The 21560-nt window shown below is 37.6% G+C and overlaps 1 protein-coding gene across 1 annotated transcript in view; it reads right to left on the reverse strand.

The window, feature by feature from the left end:
* LOC117409540 (storkhead-box protein 2-like) overlaps positions 1-20026 on the reverse strand; it is a 122386-nt gene extending 102360 nt beyond the window's left edge. The window contains exon 1 of the mRNA XM_034015747.3: positions 18901-20026. Within this exon, the coding sequence (XP_033871638.2) occupies positions 18901-19243 (343 nt within the window). The 5' untranslated portion in view covers positions 19244-20026. The remainder of the gene's footprint in view (positions 1-18900) is intronic.
* Positions 20027-21560: the final 1534 nt, after the last annotated feature.

The raw sequence follows: 21560 nt of genomic DNA on the forward strand, positions 1-21560 counted from the left end.
CAGGCGTTATTTTTTGTGTGTTCTTATTAGCTCAGTTATGCCATTTACAAAGCAAGTTTTTTAAGGAATGTGTGTCAAATTCTTGTGCAACAGAGCATAGCCAGGGACCAGGGAAGAGGGAGTGGGATTTAGTACTTTATCAGTGTTTTCAAAGCTAACGCAGATAAGTAAGTAAATTGTGTACCACCATGTGATCTCAGCAGGATTGTGCACCTTATGCATTCAGCTTCAGCAGCCACGTGAATAAAAGGCTGTATGATAGACTGGTTATCTTGAAATGGACAGGCCTCTGCAAACGCTAGTTATACTTTCACTGGAGTCTGTGTTATAGATGAATTTGCAGTATCGTATTACTTTGAATTAACGCTGCCCTCGAATTAGCGCCGTCCTCAAATTAACGCCTCACTCAGATATCAGCTTTTTAACAGGCGCCACCCTGTCTGTTCACCTCGTCGTCAGCTTGGATGGTGAAAACTTAAACTCAGAGGAACTTAGAACTTTGCCGGTCACTCTAACCGCTATCCAAAAGCTGGCTGAAGACATCTTCTTGTAGGGGGTTTAGTAGTTTTGTTTTTTTATTCAATTGGAATTTTACTCAGTCCTGTACATATATATATATATATATATATATATATATATATATATATATATATATATATATATATATATATATATAAACTTGCTTACTATCTATGAGAAGATTTAGTTTTGGTTTCTCTTACAGAGAAATTACAAACAAGCAGGAAAATTACAGTGAGAAAAAAATAATAATAACCGAGTAGGATATATTTTAGTTTTAACAGAAATCAAACCGACATTCAGAGGTAATATTTTTTGTTAAGAAAAATAACTGCATCACTGTGGCAATGTGCCCCGCCCCTGTGTGCATTTGTGTGTTAAGTGTTGTATGTTGCGTGTGTTAATGTTGGTGTATAGAGATTGGTACACGGGATATAAACGGGTCTGTGTTTCACGTGTATTTAAAAATGTAGATTTGTATTTAGGCACGAGGAGGGCACAAATCACTTCACGTGCTGGTTAAATGTAATATGTGAGCACGGGGTTGCATGTAATGAATTCACGTGCTGGGATTCAAGTGAATAATTAATTAGTAATTGAATCCCAGCACAACAGTATATACAGACACATTTTCATTCACTCGGGGTTGGGTGTTCAAGAGTGGAGAACGGGAGAGAGAGAGGAGTTAAAATAAGTAAAAGCGTAAATATAAGTGTTTGTACTCACCGTGTTTGTTTGTCTGTCCGTTCACCTTTTGTTAAATGTTAGTGCGTTTTGTTTGTCTATTTATTTTGGCGCAAGTGCCGTGTCCTGTTTTGTGTTCAAACCTTTTATTTTCTGTCTGTTAATTATTAAATGCTGAGCGCGATCACGTGCTCAGCTTCACCAAAACCCCAAGTCTCTGTCGTTTTATATCCTGGATCTGGTCTGACGCCACCCACTCCGGCCGTCTTTGTGACAATCACACTCACACCGTTCTCACTCCTCTTCTTGTCCCGTCCCATAGCAACCAATACACACTCCTGATTCACTGGTACAGTACTCCCAACCTCCCAACTCCCACCTAATAGGCTCTCGTTAACTGTCAGTAAATCTACTGTATTCAAGCCCCAAAAACATATTGCTGCAGATCGGAGGCTCTCACGGCGCCGCTTCTAAAATGCCTTAAATCATGTAATAAGATACTTCACTGTTCAAAAACCACAGTATTTCTGATAAACGCCGCCCTCGAATAAACGCTGCCCTCAATTAAGTGCCACAGCCGTTTTTAACAATTTAAAATAAACGTTGTGGTGCTAATTCGAAGTAAAACGGTGTTGCTCATCTTCTCCCAAAACTAAATGTATAACGTCCCAGAGACTGTACTTATCGAGTAAGGGTACGTGGAATCACAAACTGGTGGCTGTCTTCTTCAGCCATGCTTGCCTGCCCTCTTCCTCACTGCTGTTTGCTACTGTATCAGAAAACCGGCCACCTTGTCTTGTACTCGTACCCGCTCTGTTGTATCCTGGAAGGGCAAGACCGAAGGAATAACAGAACATCATTTTTATTGATCAACCGTCCCCCCCAAGACCCGCCTCCCGACCACTCAGAGAGATCCATGTGACACACCCTCACCAAGCCTCTCTGTGTCATCGCCATGATTGGCAGGCGGGTCCTACTGGAGGTCCTACAGGGCTTCCGACTCCCCCCCCCCCCCCTTACAGGATCACGCATGCGCCCGATAGCCAGCTATATAGATATTATATAGATACACAATATTAGTGTTTAGGATTGACCAGTACAAACAAGGTACTTACTGAGGCAGTATTGCCAATTCTCACAAATTAATTGCGAGAATGCGATTTTGAAGTTAAATTAAGACCTGCTCGCGATCTCGCGACAGTACTGTTGGATCTCGGGATTTTTCGCTTTTCGAAAGATACACATTCGTCATGGTGGAAAACTCAAAGAAGCGCAAACACTGTAGATGCAAATTCAACCCTGACTGGAGCAGCTGCTTTCCAGCTCCTTCATATTGTTAAACAAGCAACACTCCAGTAGTTGTCATCACAGCAGCTGTCTGCGCAGAATTGAAACCAAGTTTGAATCAGGTCAGAATGCTATTCATTTTCTAATAATGCAAAATGATTGGATGCCCCACTTATTTCATTGGTAGCCTAAGGCACTCCAAAGTACCAGAAACACTAGGGTATTGTTATAATTACAATTTTTAAAGAACAATTTAATCTGTATCAACAGTATGTGTTGGTAAAACAAAATGGGATTAACACTGCACGTGGCACATCTGGGTTTATGACAAAATAGCTATACTTCAGTTAGATTTGTTTTTATACAGTATTCCTTTTCTTTAGCTATATTAAAGTGTCAGTTTTAGTACTGGTTTCAGACACAGACTGTTCTCAAAGCTTAAGCAGCAGTCATGCATTTATTTTGAATTAAATCAGTAATCCATATCTACACAGCTGCGCTCATACACAACAGCTGTTTTATAACATTGAAGCAAAGAACATGTAATTATTTAAAGATTGTGCTGTTAATTACAAGCTAGCAACCATTGGAAAGGCTGTATTTATTTTGTACTTTGTATGTTTGCCAGCCTTTAAAAATATTTTGATTCAACCCAAGTTACTGGTTGTTTTTTTTTGCTGAATATATTTGTTTGACACGCATGCAATCATTTAAGAAGCTATAGATTATACAGTATATTAGGTAAGACTATTACCTGGATTTACTGAGATAGAAATTGTATTAAAAAAAAGTTATAGGTTAATAATACAAATAATTATACTGAGAAAAGATCAAATCTGAAGTTATTGGTAGTAATGTGGTAGATAGTAAGTTAAATCAACAACAACAAAAAACTTCAAGTTTGAGATTAGTTATCATTGCAAAATTGAATGACAAAGCCTGTGACTTTTAGGATTTAACTAAAGCTCAGATGTGACTAATGTAATTTGGCTCAGTTGTAAATCCTGGAAACATGTTGAATTCTGGTGAGCACGATGGCCAGTTCATGCAATCAATCCCATATTTTTTGGCTTCAAGATGCAAATCTTTAGGCATGTCAGTAGACAATAAATTGAATGTATCAACCAAGAACAACTCAACTGAGATCCAAAATCAGATTTGCATTTCAAAGGCTTATGAAAATTTCATTTTGTTTAGTTCCTAAATTCAACCTTTTGCTATCAGACATTCCAAGGGTTTGCTGACTCCACTCAACAATATAAAACACTGATACCCTTTAAGCTTGTCCCATCATGATATCCTTTATTGCATTATATCCTTTCACCTTAAAGGCATTATCTTGCACCCCCCACGCCCCAAATGATTTTTGAGTCATACCGACAACATAAGATGAACTGGCTAAGCTTCATTAGCATGATTCGCACGGGACCAAAAAACAGATGTCTTCAACGTTGGTCAAAAGCAGAGGACGTCTAGTAACCTCCCAGACGTGGATTAGTTTTCATCAAAGAAAGTCAGTAAATTAAAAATGTAATGCGATGCTGTGGCCGGAGAAGGCACTTTTGTGCATGATTTTTAAACAATGAACCAGGTTTAAATAACTAATTTCGTTGTACAGTAGTGGGACCACAGTAAGGACGGATATGTAAAAAGTCAGATAAATGAATCCTATTTTAAATACCACTATACACAGCTGTAACAATTAATATATTCACACAATTATTAACTAAATCCCTTGTTTAGAAAGATACAGGGTATTAGTGCTGTATACACTTACATTAGTGTTGGGTCATTTTACACCATAGCATAGTAGTGTCCATTTGCTCAAACAATATTAAAAAACTGAAAAGTAGAAAACTGAAGTTATAATAGAAATTAAATGTGCAGTACTTGCATTAATGTGTTGGAGCAAAAAAGTCTTGAATGCGGGTTAGTCTGAAGGTTCGCTTTTTTCTCAAAGACCGGACAAGCAAATGTTGAGTCGGATCAGCTTCGGATTGCTGTTCCAGCCAGTCTGAATCTCTTTGAAAGCACTCCATAGCTTGACTATGGGAAACGACTGATTTTGTTTCCTTGTCTTCCTCATCACTTTCTGGTTTGTTACTGTTATTTCCATTTGCTGCATCCACAATCTCTTCATCATCTAAAAGATAATAGGCAGGCTCTGCTTCATCGCACTTCACCCAATCTTGATTTTTTTTTTCAATTGTAAGCACAACTCTCTTTTGCTTTCGTGTAGCCGTTTTGCATTAGCGCTGTACATGTGGATGACGTTGCTGAAGAGCTTGATCATGGCGGATAAACAGTTAAGGCGGATTACTGTATCTTCTTTTAAGGCTAGAATAACCATTTTGTCCTTTGAGTGATATGTATTTCCACACATACCTTCAAATGCAGTTAAAAGCATTCATTTTTTTAAAAGACGCCAATTACGTTTTGTATTTACACCCGCCTTCAGTTTGGTTTTGCCCAATCATTGTGTTTTACTGAACTGTAGACTCTCAGGACAGATTGTACCAATTTTAATATTGTATTTATGGTTTGTTGCGAAGGCTGGTATTGAGTTTTAAATTTTACAGAAGGTCCAGAGTCCTGTAAAATAATCAGAGGACCTCTGAGAAAATTATCAGTGATAAAAAGAAATGGACGGTTCGCACGGGACTAAATTTCACCGATGTTGGTAAAAATTCTGAAACCACCTGTTTGTGGTGATTTTTAGTTTCATGTGAATCGGGCTATGGTAATGTTTTGCCACTGGAGTAAGTTATTTATTACAACATAATTAGTGATATTGAAAAAAAATATATATAATAATAATAAATCGCTTAAAGTATCCCAATTTCAGCTATTGTTTCTATTATTAAAGAGAAGTTCCTCACAGATATAAAGCAAAAAACAAACAGTGCAAGCTGTTTGTATAGTTTTCGGAAGATGTAACTGAAAATTCATTAGGTTAGCATGCTCTGATCTTTGCAAACTGAAAGAGACAAGTGGTGTGATGGTTAATTGTTCAAACAGGTTCACACAGACACTTAACACTAGAAGGTCATGCTCGATTTGTTCAGTCCTCCTGGATTATTTTTCTGAATTCCTGAATAATTAGTGAAAGCAGATGAACATTAAAGGGATTCTCTAAGCTCTTAAACACATCTGTCATCATTACTCTGGGGTACAGTGTCATGTGTCACACAATGCCATACAGGCATTTTGACCTTTTAATTGAACAGTCACAATGTTTAGTAACTTCCACCTCTTATATAAATCTATTCTTCATCAACCTTCAGAACTGGAAACGCCAGTAAAGAACTGTCAGCTTTCTAAACAGACCGTTTTGCTAGTACAATAACCCCTATATAAACAGCCTAGTCAGTGAACACATCCTCATTAACCTTTTGTATCTCTCCATATTGCACGATAATATATTTTTGTACTCAACACACAAACTCCAACATAACATCTCTCCAAGCTTTTATCTACATAATCCACCAATGTTTTCAATGTTCAGTCCTCATATTTTCACATTGGCACGTTTTAAGTCAAACCAAATCACATTTTATTTATAGCAAGCCATCCCAAGGCGCTTTTAACAAGAAAAAGGACTTTCGAAAATACATTTAGTACAATAAAAACAATATAAATAATAAAAACAGCAAGAGAAAACAACATTTTAAAATTAAAGCAAATAAAAGCAACAGATGAGGAACTCAAACAGAATAAATAGGAATAAAATTATATATAAAAAATAAATATTATAAAGATATAAAAGCCCTATTATAAAAGTATGTTTTTCATTTATTTTTAAAAATTGCCAATGTAGGTGTGTCTCTCACTGTGCATGGTAGAGCATTTCAGAGTTCAGGAGCCCTGTGACTGATATGAATAGTAAGCTATTACTAAAGGTACCCAATTACAGCTTCTACCACCTCTGCCTTGATAACTGGCCAGATACATTGCAACATTAAATTAAATACAGCTTGTAAAGCTCCTAATATACTGCAACCACAGCTGTTTCAATTTGAAGCACAAAAAGCATAAAAAATAATAGTTCAGTGTGCATGGGAGATAATGAATCTGCGTTGCAAATCTACCTCCCGACCAGGGAGGGCGCTAAGTAAGGTTGGTGGTGCGCCTTCATAGGGATGGGCCGACTCAATGGTAGGATGGAACCGGAAGTCGGTCATGTTGGTGAAAGGGCATAGCTGTAAGACTGCTGAACAACTGTATTGTGATTCTGATCATGGGGAGGAGTTTGGCAGTACAAAGGGGTCACAGCTACGTGAGTACGGACCCTTACGATGGATACAGTAATATGACTGTGCGCTGTTTTTGTTTTGCAGACTAGTAGCAGAGCTGCTATATAAAATAACTTTCCCCTGCTCAAGATCTAAACATGGACCAATCAGAAAGCACCATTCTTAACTCTCCCATTGATTAAAGTTTGTTCTGCTTTTTGTTTTCTGAAAATTGATCTGACAAACATGGCAAGTATTTCATGTATTGCTTTGCAAATCTAGAGCCGTTCTTGGAGCCATTAGAAAATGGATAAGTTAAAAAAATAACATTGAATGTTTTTCTTTTTGTTTTTTTCGTGATTTTTACGCAGAACTAATTTTTGTTGTTAATTAATGCAAACATTTTCCTCATTATTCCATGAGTAATGTGGTTTGCTGAGAATTCCATCTGAGGTCTGGAAGCCTTCACCCAGGCTTCATTATCCCAGCGGTGGACGCTTTGTGGGTATTTCCAATTGCCAAATCATTTTTAAAAAGCTTCTACTTACATGGAGCTGTTCAGTTCAGGTACCTCATACAGAAAAGCAAACATGGTTTGTGAGCTGTTTGTAAAACATTTAAAGAATAAAAGTACAGCTAACTTCTTTTTTCTTTAGTTACATTGCAGAGAATAATTATAGAAATACCCTTTCTCAGTACTGAAGCAGTTTTTGATTTACCACTCATAGCTGTTCATGAGATTGCCTCTTCACTGTTACGCACGGCATCCTACAGACAATGGGAAACTCTATAGTAACACAGCCTTACGAAAAATGGAATTTACTGGTAACAAATGCTACTTCATCTCTTTAGAGAATGCACTGGCATGCAAGAGTATCTAAAGCCTGAAGCGGGGCACAGAGGTAAGAAGACACTGTCTGTTTCAAATATATACTACTATATACTGTATATTGTATATACCCCTGTTATGGTATAAACTAAAAAAGATTTCAACTATAATAAAGAATACTGTACACAATAGGTGGCTGGGTTACAGCAGATTGTGAGCTGCAGAGAGAGAGATAGAGAGTTGATCTGCTGCAGTTGATCTGAACACTTCTGCTCTGATTGAGAATAAAAGCAAGTTCAAATAAACCTTCAGAGAAGCATAAGACTTTTGTCAGGAATAATTGTTGGACTACCTGTGATTTCAAGGTTTTAGAAGAAAATTATTTCTGGCTTTCCACATAAACAAGGTTTAAAATGATGTAATATCTGTTCAAGGTATATGATCTTTTCAAAGTTCCTTTTTGAGAAATCACACAGAAAGAACCACGGTGTTAATGATCTGGCCAGTAGAAAGGTTGTAGGAGTAGTGGCCTCCCCACCAGTTGGAGTCAAAAGTTTACATATCCCAATGGAAATTTATAATTTCTAGAAATGTCTTGAAAACAAAGAATTTTAGGAAAAATCTTTTGTGGATGAGGAAAAAAAGTTACAAGAAATAGATGTGTACAATTATTTATTTCAGCAATTTTTCTTGCAAAATTCCAAAAATGCGAATTCAAAAGTATTCATACCCTTTGATGCTATGATAGTATTGTCTACAAGGTGCTAAGAATTTCAATATGATAATGCAGAACCTAGTTCTAGAAAATTCTAGGGTTAGGCATAGGATGATTGCTGTCATTACCAAGAAGTCAATATGGGGAAAAAGTAAAGAGATATCTGAGGCAGTACATTATTTATTGTCATAAAGCTGGAGAAGGATAGAAGAAGATTTCCAAGCATTTGAGTATCACAATTTCAACTATTGTTTCTATTATCAAGAAGTACAAGACTCATAGTACTGTCAAAACACTCCCTCGGTCTGGAAGAGGGTTCTTTCACCAAGAACAAGTAGAAGAATTGTGAGGAAGGTTAATAACAATCATAGATTGACTGCCAAAGATATTAAAAGTGAATTGGCTGCAACTTTGACTAGGGTTTCCATTTCAACCATAGGTCGAGTATTGCATGGTGAAGGTCTCAATGGTCGTAGGCCAAGGAAAAAGCCATTCTTAGGAAAACGTCACAAGGACAATAGCTTAACCCTTTGCGGTCCATTGTCGGACTGGGTCCGACATTGCAATTATTCCTCACAGGTCCTTTGTCGGACTGGGTCCGACATCATTATAGCAACGCAATAAACGGGTGTCTAGTCGTTTTTTCTCTGGAAAAAGCCAAGAAAACCATTCAATTGCCGAGTGGGAGCGACAGGAGCCGAGACAAGTCGAAAAAATTAAAAAAAAATTAAAAAAAGGCGTATCTCATGAATAGTCATACATGGTATCAGGTATCAGATAACGGGGGCGGTCTGAAGTAAACAAGTTGGCTGACTGAATCAGCGCACAGAAAACACGGACATTTGCAGAGCTTTTTTGAGATGTTATAGTAATAAAATAATGACTTGGATCACATTATTGAGGAGTTTGGTGATAAAACGAGTGATCCGGAGATGATCGATCGGTATGTACGACTATTATTATTATTATTATTATTATTTATTTCTTACATAGGTGAACGCTATAGCAAACGAAAGGGTGGGGCGGGGCTGGAGATGCCTAGTGAGTGCTTTGTTGATATGCAGGGCCATTTAAACCCGTTTGACTGTGAAAAAAAATACTTTTAAACAGCGCGTCTAAAATTAACTGCGCGTGTGAAAATTAATTAGACCTGGCGTGCCTGACGCGCAATTAATAAATGGACCGCAAAGGGTTAAAGTTTGCAAAACAGCATTTGAATGATGGATATGAGTTCTGGTCAAAGGTTTTGTGGAGTGATGAAACAAAAATCAAGCTATTTGGTCGCGCTGATAGTCAGTCCCGAAATAATAATAACATTAATAAAGACACACACTTTATACACACACAATCACAAGTCCAATAGTGAGTGCTTCTAGTGCAAGTGGTGAATTATACAGCAGTTAGTGAAACAGTAGTGCAGTGGTGTAGTCCGGGGTTAGTGCTGGCTTTTAGCAACAGCTCCCAGGTAGTTTAGCCGTCTAACAATGACAAATAGAATTATTAATAGACAGACAAAAACAACACGAAAAACGGTTAAATAACACTCATACGTCCTTTAAAGGTCTTTCCATAACCATAACAAAGGAACAGATTGCTTGGCCGCATCCCCTGATATACCTTCAGTCCCGCCCCCTTCGGTAGTGAGTGCAATCACATATCCTCTAATCCATGACTGACATATTGCCTACCGCATTAAGGCGATGACTTCTGGTATTGTGACTCTGCCCCTTTTCTGGATGGCCGACTTCCGACTGACCCTGGAATGAACTGCCAAACCATCCAGTCCTGGGCACACTGCTCCTGTTATACAGCGCCCTCATAGGTCGGGAGGGAGATTGTTGACTAGGATTCATTCGCTCTCTGAACACCATACCTACTGTCAAGAATGGAGGTGGTAATATCCTTCTATGGGGCTGTTTTCCTCTATTAGCACAGGACATTTAGTTCCAATACATGGTAAAATGGATTCCATAGCATGCCAAAAGATATTGGCCAATCATCTGAAACTTGGTTTAAAGCGCAACTGGACGTTCCAACACGACAATGATCCAAAGCACACATCAAAATCTACTTCAGAATGGTTAAAGAAGAATAAAATCAAGGTTCTGGAATGGCCTAGTCAAAGTCCCAATCTAAATCCGATTGAGAGTCTTTGGTATGAGTTGAAGACGGCTGTGCACAAGAGAAGTCCTTGGAATTTGAATGAACTAGAACAATTTTGCATTGAAGAATGGTCAAAAATCACTAAAGAATCATGCCAAAAGCTCACTGACAAATATCCTAATTGTTTAACCACCCATCAGTTTTTCCCGTGATTTCCACGTGGAGTGCATGCCACTCCCATAAGAATAGTGTGCAGGCGCTTATATGTGCATCTGTAAAGTTTAACATGCAATTTTAACATGCTTCAGTGAAAAAATAAGAAAACTGTATTGTAAAAGTGTATGCAGTTTTGTTTCAAAGGTCAAACAAAGTTGAAGGTCATCAGAAATCAGTAATGGGTATGCCCACCATTGGCATCGATGACGGCCTGACATCTCTTGCCCATGGATCGAATCTTAGCCTGGATAACATGCCGGGGAATGGCAACCCACTCTTGCTCAACTGGAAAAGTCCTTGTAACACCTGTGGCTTGGGGTGATGTCGTACACGTTGATCAAGCTCTTCCCATAAATGCTCAATGGGGTTCAGATCTGGTGATCGAGATGACCAGGGAAGCACTTGAACATTGTTCTGAGTGAGGAAAGCTGTGGAGGCCTGGGCTGTGTGCGGTCGTGCATTGTCATGCTTGAAAATGACATTATGATGGTTCATGAATGGGATCACATGAGGCCATTTGATCTCATGACAATAGCGCTAAGCTGTCAGGTTGCCTTGAACATGAACAAAGTTGGTTCTGCCACTGTCTGAGATTGCTGCTCACACGACACTCCCACCACCAAATCTGTCAACCTGTCGCACACAGTTGGCCGCAAGACGTTCATGACAGCGCCTGAATACCCGGGCTCTTCCATCTGCACACCAATAAGACATACAAGCTGAGAACCCTCCACTTTTATAGCCACATCTCAGTATGTTGCACGTCCAGTGAATGCACGTGAATATTGCAAGTCTTAAGCAAATGGTGTTAAGTTTGGGAATATTCATGTGTTTTGTCGTTTTGGCGTACATCATGCATTTATGATCCTGACAACGTGATACTCTGTCAGCAAAACGTGTTTAAGTAAAATACAACTCTTCTGATCAAGTTTTGTTGCAATTTTTAAGAGATTGAAGAAAAAATATCTGCTATGCGTTTCTTTTTTTGAAGGCTATATTTGTTTTCGAGAAATTTCTAGAAATTATAAATTTCCATTGGGGATGTAAACTTTTGACTACAACTGTATCTCTAGTAACGCACCCTGCCAAATGGGAGTGAATTACAAATACAACACATTCAATTTGACACTTATCACAGGGGCTGCTGGCTGTCTGATCTGAAGATGAACAGGCCATGCATTTAAAAAAAAAAAAAACATTTTTAAAGCTTTTTATTCTTTAATTATCCATTAGTTTTGTTCATCAACAGGGGTGTTTAATGATAGTCCGATAGAAGAACCTGCCTTTGAAAGTAACATTATTTGGGCAACAGGTTTGTCAATTATATTACAGGTAAGATTGAAGTATGTATCTATTTAAACAAAAATGTAAACATTATATTTGTCTAGTGATGGGTTCCTTACATCTCCTTACATGTGTTTATTAAAACAAAATATTATAATGTATCATAATTGGATAGACATAAGTACAAATTGTGACAAAGACGGTCAAGCAGGCAGACAGACAGCCACCATAAACCCAACCAAATTATGACACACATGGTACACCCTCCTCAAGCTTCACCCTTATAAGCTTCACTTTGAGTAATAAAGTTATTGCCATGGCATGTTTGTTTATTGTTCACATAAAACCTGCCTGTTCAAACAAAAATGTCAATTTACTTTGGTCTACTTATACAGAAATGCTTACAATGATGTACTGGTACATGTCTACAAACCAAAATAGCATTAGCTTGCTATATTTAGGCTTTCTGTTTTTCTGCATTTTTTGCTATTTTGGAGTTTTATGTAGATACCCTGACTTTGTTTTTTACAGGGCCTTCGCTTAGTCTATACTGTATAAGATTATTGTTTTCGGTTACTTTCCAAAATTCTTGGGAGTTTTTTTCCTGGCACAATATGTATAGTAACTCAACAGTACTTGCACACTAGTTACTACCTTCTTTCCTTTACTGTCTTCCACAACAAAATATTTATGGTCACAGGCGTATTCTTGTGGGGTTTTTGTGTGTCTCGGCATTTTTTTGAAATTTCGTCACAATTTGTAATTCTGTTTTAAATCCTCCCTATCCAACTGTAATATAGCTTTAAATCTCGCAAGCAAGAACAATCCTCCGTATCAAATTGTTATCTTGTTTTAAATCTCGCAAGCCTGTACAACCCTCCCTGTCTGAGGAGTCTCCAATAAAAATGTAGAATTTGCTGCCACTCAGTAGTTGGGGCGGGTTTAAAGTATTCAGAACGAATCATCGCTATATACAAGTCAGGAAGGAGGAACATAACATAACTAACTACACTGGAGTGGTGAAGTCAATGTGAATTGACCGTTTAACTTCTCATTCTAAATGTATCCATCACGCAACTTCAAAGAGGAAACATCAAAAGGGAGGATAAACATAGATCTCTTGCTGCCAGCAGTATTACCACGGCATAAATTGATACTAAAGCAGTACCATTTACATTTTTGAACATTTTAAATTGAGAATGCTTTCCTTTTACAAAACACCAAATCCAACAGTTGCTTATATTGGGCTGTCAGTCAGCGCCATTAGAAAGGGAACATTGTTTTCATTTTAGTTTCCAAGGTACACCCTGTTTGTTTAAAGCTGCCAGCTTTGCCCTTGTTAATAGCATAGACCACACAACTGCTACAGGTGCATGGTTGAATGGTTGCCATGAAATGTTCATTTTATGAGGGCTCATTGTGCTTTAACTAGATCAAAACACAACCAATCTAAACATTTTGAAGCTATTATGTGGTGGGTTGAATTTGGCTATCCATGGTTGTTCTGTCCAGTGTGTATGTGTTATCATGATATACACAGTGGTTATAGTCACTTGGGGCCTGTAACAGGGCGAGCAGCCCTGTACATTGTTTTGTTTATTTTATTTTTAGAACGGGGTCCCCCTCCGCCCCTGTGTTATTTTGTATTAGTATTATGATTTAGTATTTAAATGTATGACGGCGGGTTTGTTATTGTTTGTATTTTGACGGCGTAGACGGTTTGTTTTGTTTAGCGTGGATGGGTAGCCCCATCCACAACATAATTAAAACTCGTGCAAATGGTGGCCATCTCCCGAATTAATTAAGTGATTAATTTTGTTGCTAATCGGGAGATGGTCACCTGAATATAAAAAGCCTGCAGCTCTCCAGCTTGAGGTGGGTGTTAGGAGCGGAGAGAGCGAGAGTGTGGAGAACGGAGAGTTTAAAAAGGAGTTTAAAAAGATAACAGGATCAGTGAAGGCTATAGCTCAGCCTGACCTGTATTTTATTTTGTGTTCGTGATTGGTTTTGTTTACCCTTTTATTTTGCTCTGTGAGCGCAAGTGTTCTTTTTGTTTAAATATTTATTTTATTTTTGTTATTAATAAAAACAGCAGCCAGCCGATTCTTTCTTTGAACTGCAGTACTTCCCCTGTGTCAGTTTTTTCCCTTCCTGCTTCTGCCGTGACGTCAGACCACTCGTCTAGCCTGTCACAGGGCCCTATTCATAAAAGTACTTGCCGACTGCCGTAATAAAACAAATTTAGTTTAAAACTAACGAAAGTCATCCATATTGCTGTTCATAAAATGATCTGTGCAAATGGGCAACTGTCACAAAGCACTTTATGAATGGGTATATAGTCGTTCAAGACCGAAAATCCACCTCTTTTTGATGACATCATCAGCATTGTTAATGTTCCCTGGGTGACGTCGGTAGCTGTTGCAAAAAGAAAAACAGAATCCACCGACAGTAGCCTACTACCAAAACCCGCTGCAGCTGCCAGTCACGGGCAGTTTGCAAAACCTGATTCCGATGCCCCTTCACGTCTGCCAAAAATTCAGGACATGTCAGTATTTAGAAAAAAAAGTGTTTTTTTAAATAAATACTTTGTGTTTTCGTTTTGTTTGGCAACGCTGGTAAACACATTTCCATACGCACACATAAGATTCCCATTCTTAACTGCAGGACCTCGCATTGAGGCTCGATCAGTGTTTTTTGCAATGCCAAGCAAGCCCAAATTTCCCACTGACTGCATCAGCAGCACTGGTATACTGTATATTGTAACACTCCATGAAAATAAACATGTTCACACAGGCAGTATTCGTCCAAACTGTTTATTGTGAACATAGGTAAAAGAAATAAAAAGAAAAGGACCGCTGTCAGCCGCGGATCACGGCAAAGAAATAATAATAATAAAATAACTGTCTATTCTCAGTCTTTCACTTGCTCTCCGCTTCACAGCGCTGTTTCAAAATGATTATGCCAGAGAATATGTTCTTGTGGGAGTATATATTTATATTAAACATTTTCCTTCATATAAAGCTACAGCTTTTTTTTTTTTTCAAAATAGGCAGTGTTAATCACGGGTATGTCAAACTGTATAACAGAGCAAGTGTAGTAATAAAATAGGTCTTTAAAAAAGTAGTACGCAGAGGCTGTCGTTAGTTTAGACTTGACTAAACGACTTGCAGTCGTTCACTCTTATGAATAGGCACAGTATTAGTGACAGGTATACTAAAGTAACTTTGTCAAGTTAGATGTACTCCATATGGTTACAACAAGCTTCTACTGTGTCCATAGGGGATACTGTGCTTCCATAATTGAATGATATAAAACCATTCCCCTAAGAGCCTCAGTTGTATTTGGTGGTAACAGTGTGGAGCCCATCATGTCGCAACTCTACACACGTTGCTGGTTCGTCCAGAACCAAAAGCTCCAGAGACAACCATGACAATTTTACATTTAATTTATTGCTTAAAGAATAGCAAGTGTTCTGAAAAATATAGTGTTATATGTCTCCACGTGTTGCTACAACAGTTTAAATAATGTACCTGTATTTTTTTTTTTCATTGTTAACATCCTAACACCTTTTTACACTTAAAACTTTAAAGTTTGTTTCAAAGCTCTTTTCAAAATGGCCAATCTAGTGAGATATGTCCTCTAAATCACTGCATGAAGAGATTTTTAAAAATAAATAAATAAATAAATAAATAAATAAATACATAATAAAACATATAACAAATGCTGTGGCTTTTCTGTTCCATACCATATCAAGGATCACTGTTGCTGTGTTACCTGTTTGACAATGCGGGCAATAATCCTTAGAACAGCCGCTAGAACAGCCATTTTAAAAAAGCTTTGAAACAGACTTTAAAGTTATAAGTGTAAAAATGTGTCGAGATGTTAACAATGAAAAGAAAAATTACAGGTATGTTATTTAATCAGTTGTAGCAACACGTGGGGACGTGTTACACTATATTTTCCAGAACCCTGCTACTTACTCTTTAAATCAGTTAATTTCTGTTTTTGTTTGTTTCAGTCGTGTATCAAACATATCAGCCAGTTTTACTCTTGACTCTTTGGTTATTAGAATCTCTCTATGTAAAAGTTTCAATGTCTCCCACAATAACCATTGTTTCCTGTTTTAAGAAACAGTTCCAGCCCCAGGCAACTATTTTAATCAGGTGGATATCTGAAACTGTCCCATTTAAACTATTCATTCCACACTGACAAATGTCAAAATCAGAAGCAAAAAACACACGACTTTCCTCTTGTCTGAACACATTTTAAAAAAGTCCATATTTTATCACTGACCCTCAGGTCTATACTTCATAGTACAGAGAAGTCCACTGTTTACATAACCCTGTTTAAACAAAGAATTCAAAGGTTGAGCTATGCATTAACTCAAGCTTCTTCAGGCAACAGCACTTGAACTGTTTGTTCGCAAAGGTAATGCTTTGTACATTGCTATTGAGACTATAAAAAGCGAGGCCCTTTTCATTTTAATAGAGCCTGGTCTCACCGGAGTTCATTAGTCCCCATACCAAATACACCCAGTCTATAGTTCAGTGAATCTCTTTTCCACATACTGTTTTGAATCTTGTTTAGTTATACATTTTTATGCCTGCATCTTTGATAAGCAAAAGTTACAAAGAAATCCCAAATGACCATCCTTAAAAGATCTGCAGCAAGGAGTTCGCTATTGTTGCTCCAGTAAGAAAAGTCAGTAGCCCCTCTATCAAAAAAGTAATTGAGCTTCACGGATTGTCTTAGCCTGGCTTTTTGTTTGACTCGGTGAGCCTGTTGTTTGAATCTCCACGGGATACCACAAATGAATTTACAAAGTGTAACAATGCCTTGGCACGCCATTAGTGCACAAACGTTATAAGCACTTTTAACCCTTTAATTCAATAGAATGCTACTTCTCTACAGAACTCTTGGGTTCTGTATTTATTAATTTAGTAGGTCACTAACTTTGCTAAGCTGGTAGGTCTGTTAGATCTGTTGAAGTACTACCAACTCATTGCCTTGTAGAAGGGTCATTCCATGAAAATGTAATGTTTGTTACACTGACACCAATGTTACAACTAATGGCAAGTCCACAAATTATGTGATGATCCTAATACACAGTTAATTAATGTGGGCTTGCCAGTAGAATGTTTCACAAGTCTAATTCATGGTTACAAACAAGTGGATTTAAAAGTAAAATATTGCTGTAATCCTTCATATAGGTATTTTAAGATAGCTGTTATTTGTAGTGTCTTTGCTAAACTTCTGGTTCTCTAACACTTAGCAAATATATTCATGCAAATCCTTTAAATTTGAAATGTAATTATAATCAGCTATATTTGCTTGAGGCTTAGTACAAGACTCCATACAACAGGTTAACACAAATGATTTCCAAAGGCATAAACATTTAATATCAGTTTCACACACTCGCAAATGTTTTTGTTCTTGCAAAAAAAGTAATGAAAGTGATGATGACTATCCCTGAATGGAATTTTGTGCAGGAAACTTGTCTACCACATTTTAAGTGTAAGGTTACATGCAAGGGCAGAATGCATCTGTGTTAAATGCACTACACTGATAAGATCACCTACTGTATGATCAGGGCAGGAAGCAACAGGGAGGATATCCAGGTTAAATCTCGAATATTACAATTTTGCTGCTGGAAATTTTTAAAGATTCAAAATAAGGCATCCAGAGGTTTAGATTATTTGACCCCCACCCCCCCCAAAAAAAAGAAGAAAAATGGTCTTTTAGGGCAGTAGACAAATATTTCTAAAATATTATTTTTCAACAGGGAAATCTGAAAAAGACCCTTTCTTAAATGGTTTGTCAATTGGTTAAAAATAATATTATTATTATTATTATTATTATTATTATTATTATTAATAATAATAATAATAATAATAATAATAATAATAATAATAATAATAATAATAATAATAATAATAATAATAATTCACACTAATCAAATAAAATTGACTGTATATAAGCCATTTTTGAAGCTGTTACTAACAAATTAGCACAAAGGTGGTTAGTAAAAAAAGAATTGCCAGTATCTTCCATAACACTGTCAGCAGTTACACCATGGCAACAAATTAAGCCTTAAGTTAAGAAGTCTGCTTAAATTGTTCTGAAATTATATATGGCGTTTCCGCAATAATAACCTGCCATAATGGAATTTGGGGAGTGGAAATCTGCAGAGAAATCTGCATCATCACTTTTGAAATCCAGAATTTTGTGTCATACTGAAAAGCCTGTTAACTACCTATCATAGTGTTCTAAGAGTGTTCCAAGAGTCTATTTCAGCCATCATGATTGATATTGACTTGAATCAGGGAGACAAGGCTTTTAATATGCCAGGGATGCCATTTACTTAATAAGCCACGTGTGCTCCATACTGCTGATGTCAAAGAAACATGTCTCTACAGCTTTCCTATATTCAAAGCACTACTGGTTGCCAAATTTGTTGAATGCCAGTAGGGTGCTTCGTAATTACCACATAATATTATCAATATGCCTGTTTCACAGGTTCAAAGACATGCTGCCTTCAACTACAAATTGGGTATGTTCAGAAACCATTAAACATTACTTCGCATTGTCTTTTTTTATCTCCATTAAAAGATTATTTAAAGTATCGCCACAACCACCAGATGTTGCCCAGCAACACTGTACTGACATCGCAGCATGATGCTCAACTTGAAGATTGTATTCAATGAAGACAGAGCATTAGGAAGTTTACAGAAATCGTCATAAACATGACAATCCAAATGATTGTTGCATTGTTGTAAGATAACTACCGTCGTTCAACAGTGACACTCAATTATTGATTCGAGTTTCAACAAATATTGGGCAGCGCTGTGAAGCGAGGTGAAGGTGAGTCAAGGTTTCTATGTGAATCAGTAACTGGAATACAAAATACTGTACAGCAGTACGGTAGTCAATTTGTAGACTACTGCCAAACTCAGACGTTGGCACATAATATTCCAAACTTCAGAGGCGAACACATCTAATAACATATGTAGTTCAATATTTGTAATCCTCACCTAGATATTTGATCTCGAAGCCTCTGGGCGGCTTAAGCGATCTCCTCATCCAGCCCTCCTTCAACACCTCCAGATGATCCTCTTTGCCCTGGATTAGCAGGACACGGTCATCGATCCAGCCCAAGAAAAACGTTTCCGGGACAGCATCGGTAACTTTTTTGTTCCAGAAATGTTGCATGTTTTCCGCTTTGAAGTCTGCGAAAATCTCGTAGCCTGTGTGGTGTTGCTGGAGTTTTTCACGAACGACTGGCAAGTCATCAGCACCAGTCCGAGACAGCACGATAGCCAAGGAATGGGGCGCTATCTGCAAAAACTCGTCCATTTTCTGAGGCATCGCAGACATAACTTATAGAAAATATAAGATGTTTACTGCAGTAAACCGTATTTATTACAATGTTTTATTAGTCATCCCGTGGCATTTCCAAAAGCAAATGCATGTTGTCAGTGTTTTTACACAAGAATCCTGATCGCTTGTATTCAGCAGGTAGCGTACTCGTATTGCTTTGCCCTGTTTATGTTTGTGCTTTGTTGGGCATTACCCTGAATTATGTGATGGATTTTATTGTGTATCGATTAGTCAAGTTACCAAGAATAAACCGGTTAATCTCGTTTGGCTAAATATGGCATGTTGGTGATGTGCATCCTTGCTATTTCAGTCCTTCAAATACTTCTTGATCCTCACCTTTTATGCAGCAAAATGCATTTCGTGTCAGTGACCTACTTCGGCATCTTAGTCCTGCACAGCTTCTTAAAGCAGCTGACTTTGTATTAGGAGTAATGGTTAGCAGCATGCGATGACTACATCAGTTTCTGACCGCTGTATTTCCCGTGGATCCCTTTGAAATTCGTCTCCCTTTGCAACAGACAATCATATTGCTCAGGATTTATAGCATTCCCTTATTGCAATGCTGGTCGCTGACCTTTAATGACAGCAGTCTGAGAGGCAAACATTTACAAGTGCTAAATCGCTCGCCACTGTTCCTCTTGTTTCCAGTGTCGATTCGTGTAACCTTTTCACTGTACCCCACACCGGCGGCTCAGCAACAGCACTGCAGGTTCATCCACTGAGAAACAGGCTAACCAGATGTATTTAATGACTCCACCTACAGGCAGACTGGCAGCAAACATCGCGAGTCCCAAAAGCAGAGCGCAACAGATGAAGGAGAATGCACTTCATTGTAAATCTGTCCAGATGTGATTTATGCTGACTTCTACAGGTAGTAGCCTACTCTGACAAATGCAATTTTTTTCGGTCGCTATTTGCAGACCAGATAAGGTATTCGCGTACATATTGTTTACTATATTTATACAGATTTTTATTTTTAAATTACTGTCCTTTCTCAAGCTTTTTCTTAAAGTTACGCTGCAGGTGCATTACCATGGTAAAGTGTGCTACAGCATAGTAAAATATGTTAAAGCATGTTAAAACACACGAATGTCAGTACAAGTGTAATTTATTATAAATTACTATGGGAAACAGCAAATGAACAACCTTTTATAATGGGGACACAATTTAACATGACATTCATGACTATTCTAGCTAAATTAACCTAAATTGAAAAAGTCTTTAAATAATGTAACTGTGTGTATGTATGTATGTATATATATATATATAAATATATATATATATATATATATATATATATATATATATATATATAAATATATATATATATATATATATATATATATATATATATATATATATATATATATATGACATCCAGAACTCTGCTGCCCGCCTGGTGTTCTCTCTGCCTCGCTTCGCCCACGCTACTCCACTACTCCGCTCACTCCACTGGCTCCCGATCACCGCTCGCATCCAGTTCAAGACTCTTGTACTAGCCTACAGATGCCTTGACCAGACTGCACCCAGCTACCTCCAGACCCTCATCTCTCCCTACACCCCCACTCGACCTCTCCGCTCCGCCTGCACTAGAAGACTAGCTCTACCTCCGCTACGCTCCCCTGCCTCCAGAGCCCTCTCCTTCTCCACCCTTGCAGTGGTGGAATGACCTTCCTACAGATGTCAGGACTGCCCAGTCCCTGACCACATTCCGGCGCCTTCTTAAGACTCACCTCTTCAAAGAGCACCTGTAGAACTCCTCTGTTTGTATCCTGGGACACTATCACCCTTCATTTAAATGTGCTTTATTTTGCTCTTATCTGCCCCCTATTTTACTGCATTTAATCCTGTACTTCAGAATACTGTAATCTGCCAAGTGTTTAACCTGTAGTACTTTGTATTTAATCACATCCTGATGTAACTATCACTATTTAATCATATCCTGATGTAACTATCACTATTATCTGCTGTATTATTGAATTGTGGTTTGTCACACTACTTTGCTTGAACAAAAGTTATTGTATTTCTTGCTCTTATTGTATTACTTGTATTGTAACACTTGAAATGTATTTGCTTACGATTGTAAGTCGCCCTGGATAAGGGCGTCTGCTAAGAAATAAATAATAATAATAATAATAATAATAATAATAATAATTATATATATATATATATATATATATATATATATATATATATATATATATATATATATATATATAATGTGTGTCCCATGCTGCACCATACTTTCTCATCATGTACTGAAAACTGAAATTATCTCAATTAATACTCACTCCGCAGTTTATTAATAAGGGAA

Source organism: Acipenser ruthenus, chromosome 2 (genome assembly GCF_902713425.1).
Source record: "Acipenser ruthenus chromosome 2, fAciRut3.2 maternal haplotype, whole genome shotgun sequence".
Classification (NCBI taxonomy): domain Eukaryota; kingdom Metazoa; phylum Chordata; class Actinopteri; order Acipenseriformes; family Acipenseridae; genus Acipenser; species Acipenser ruthenus.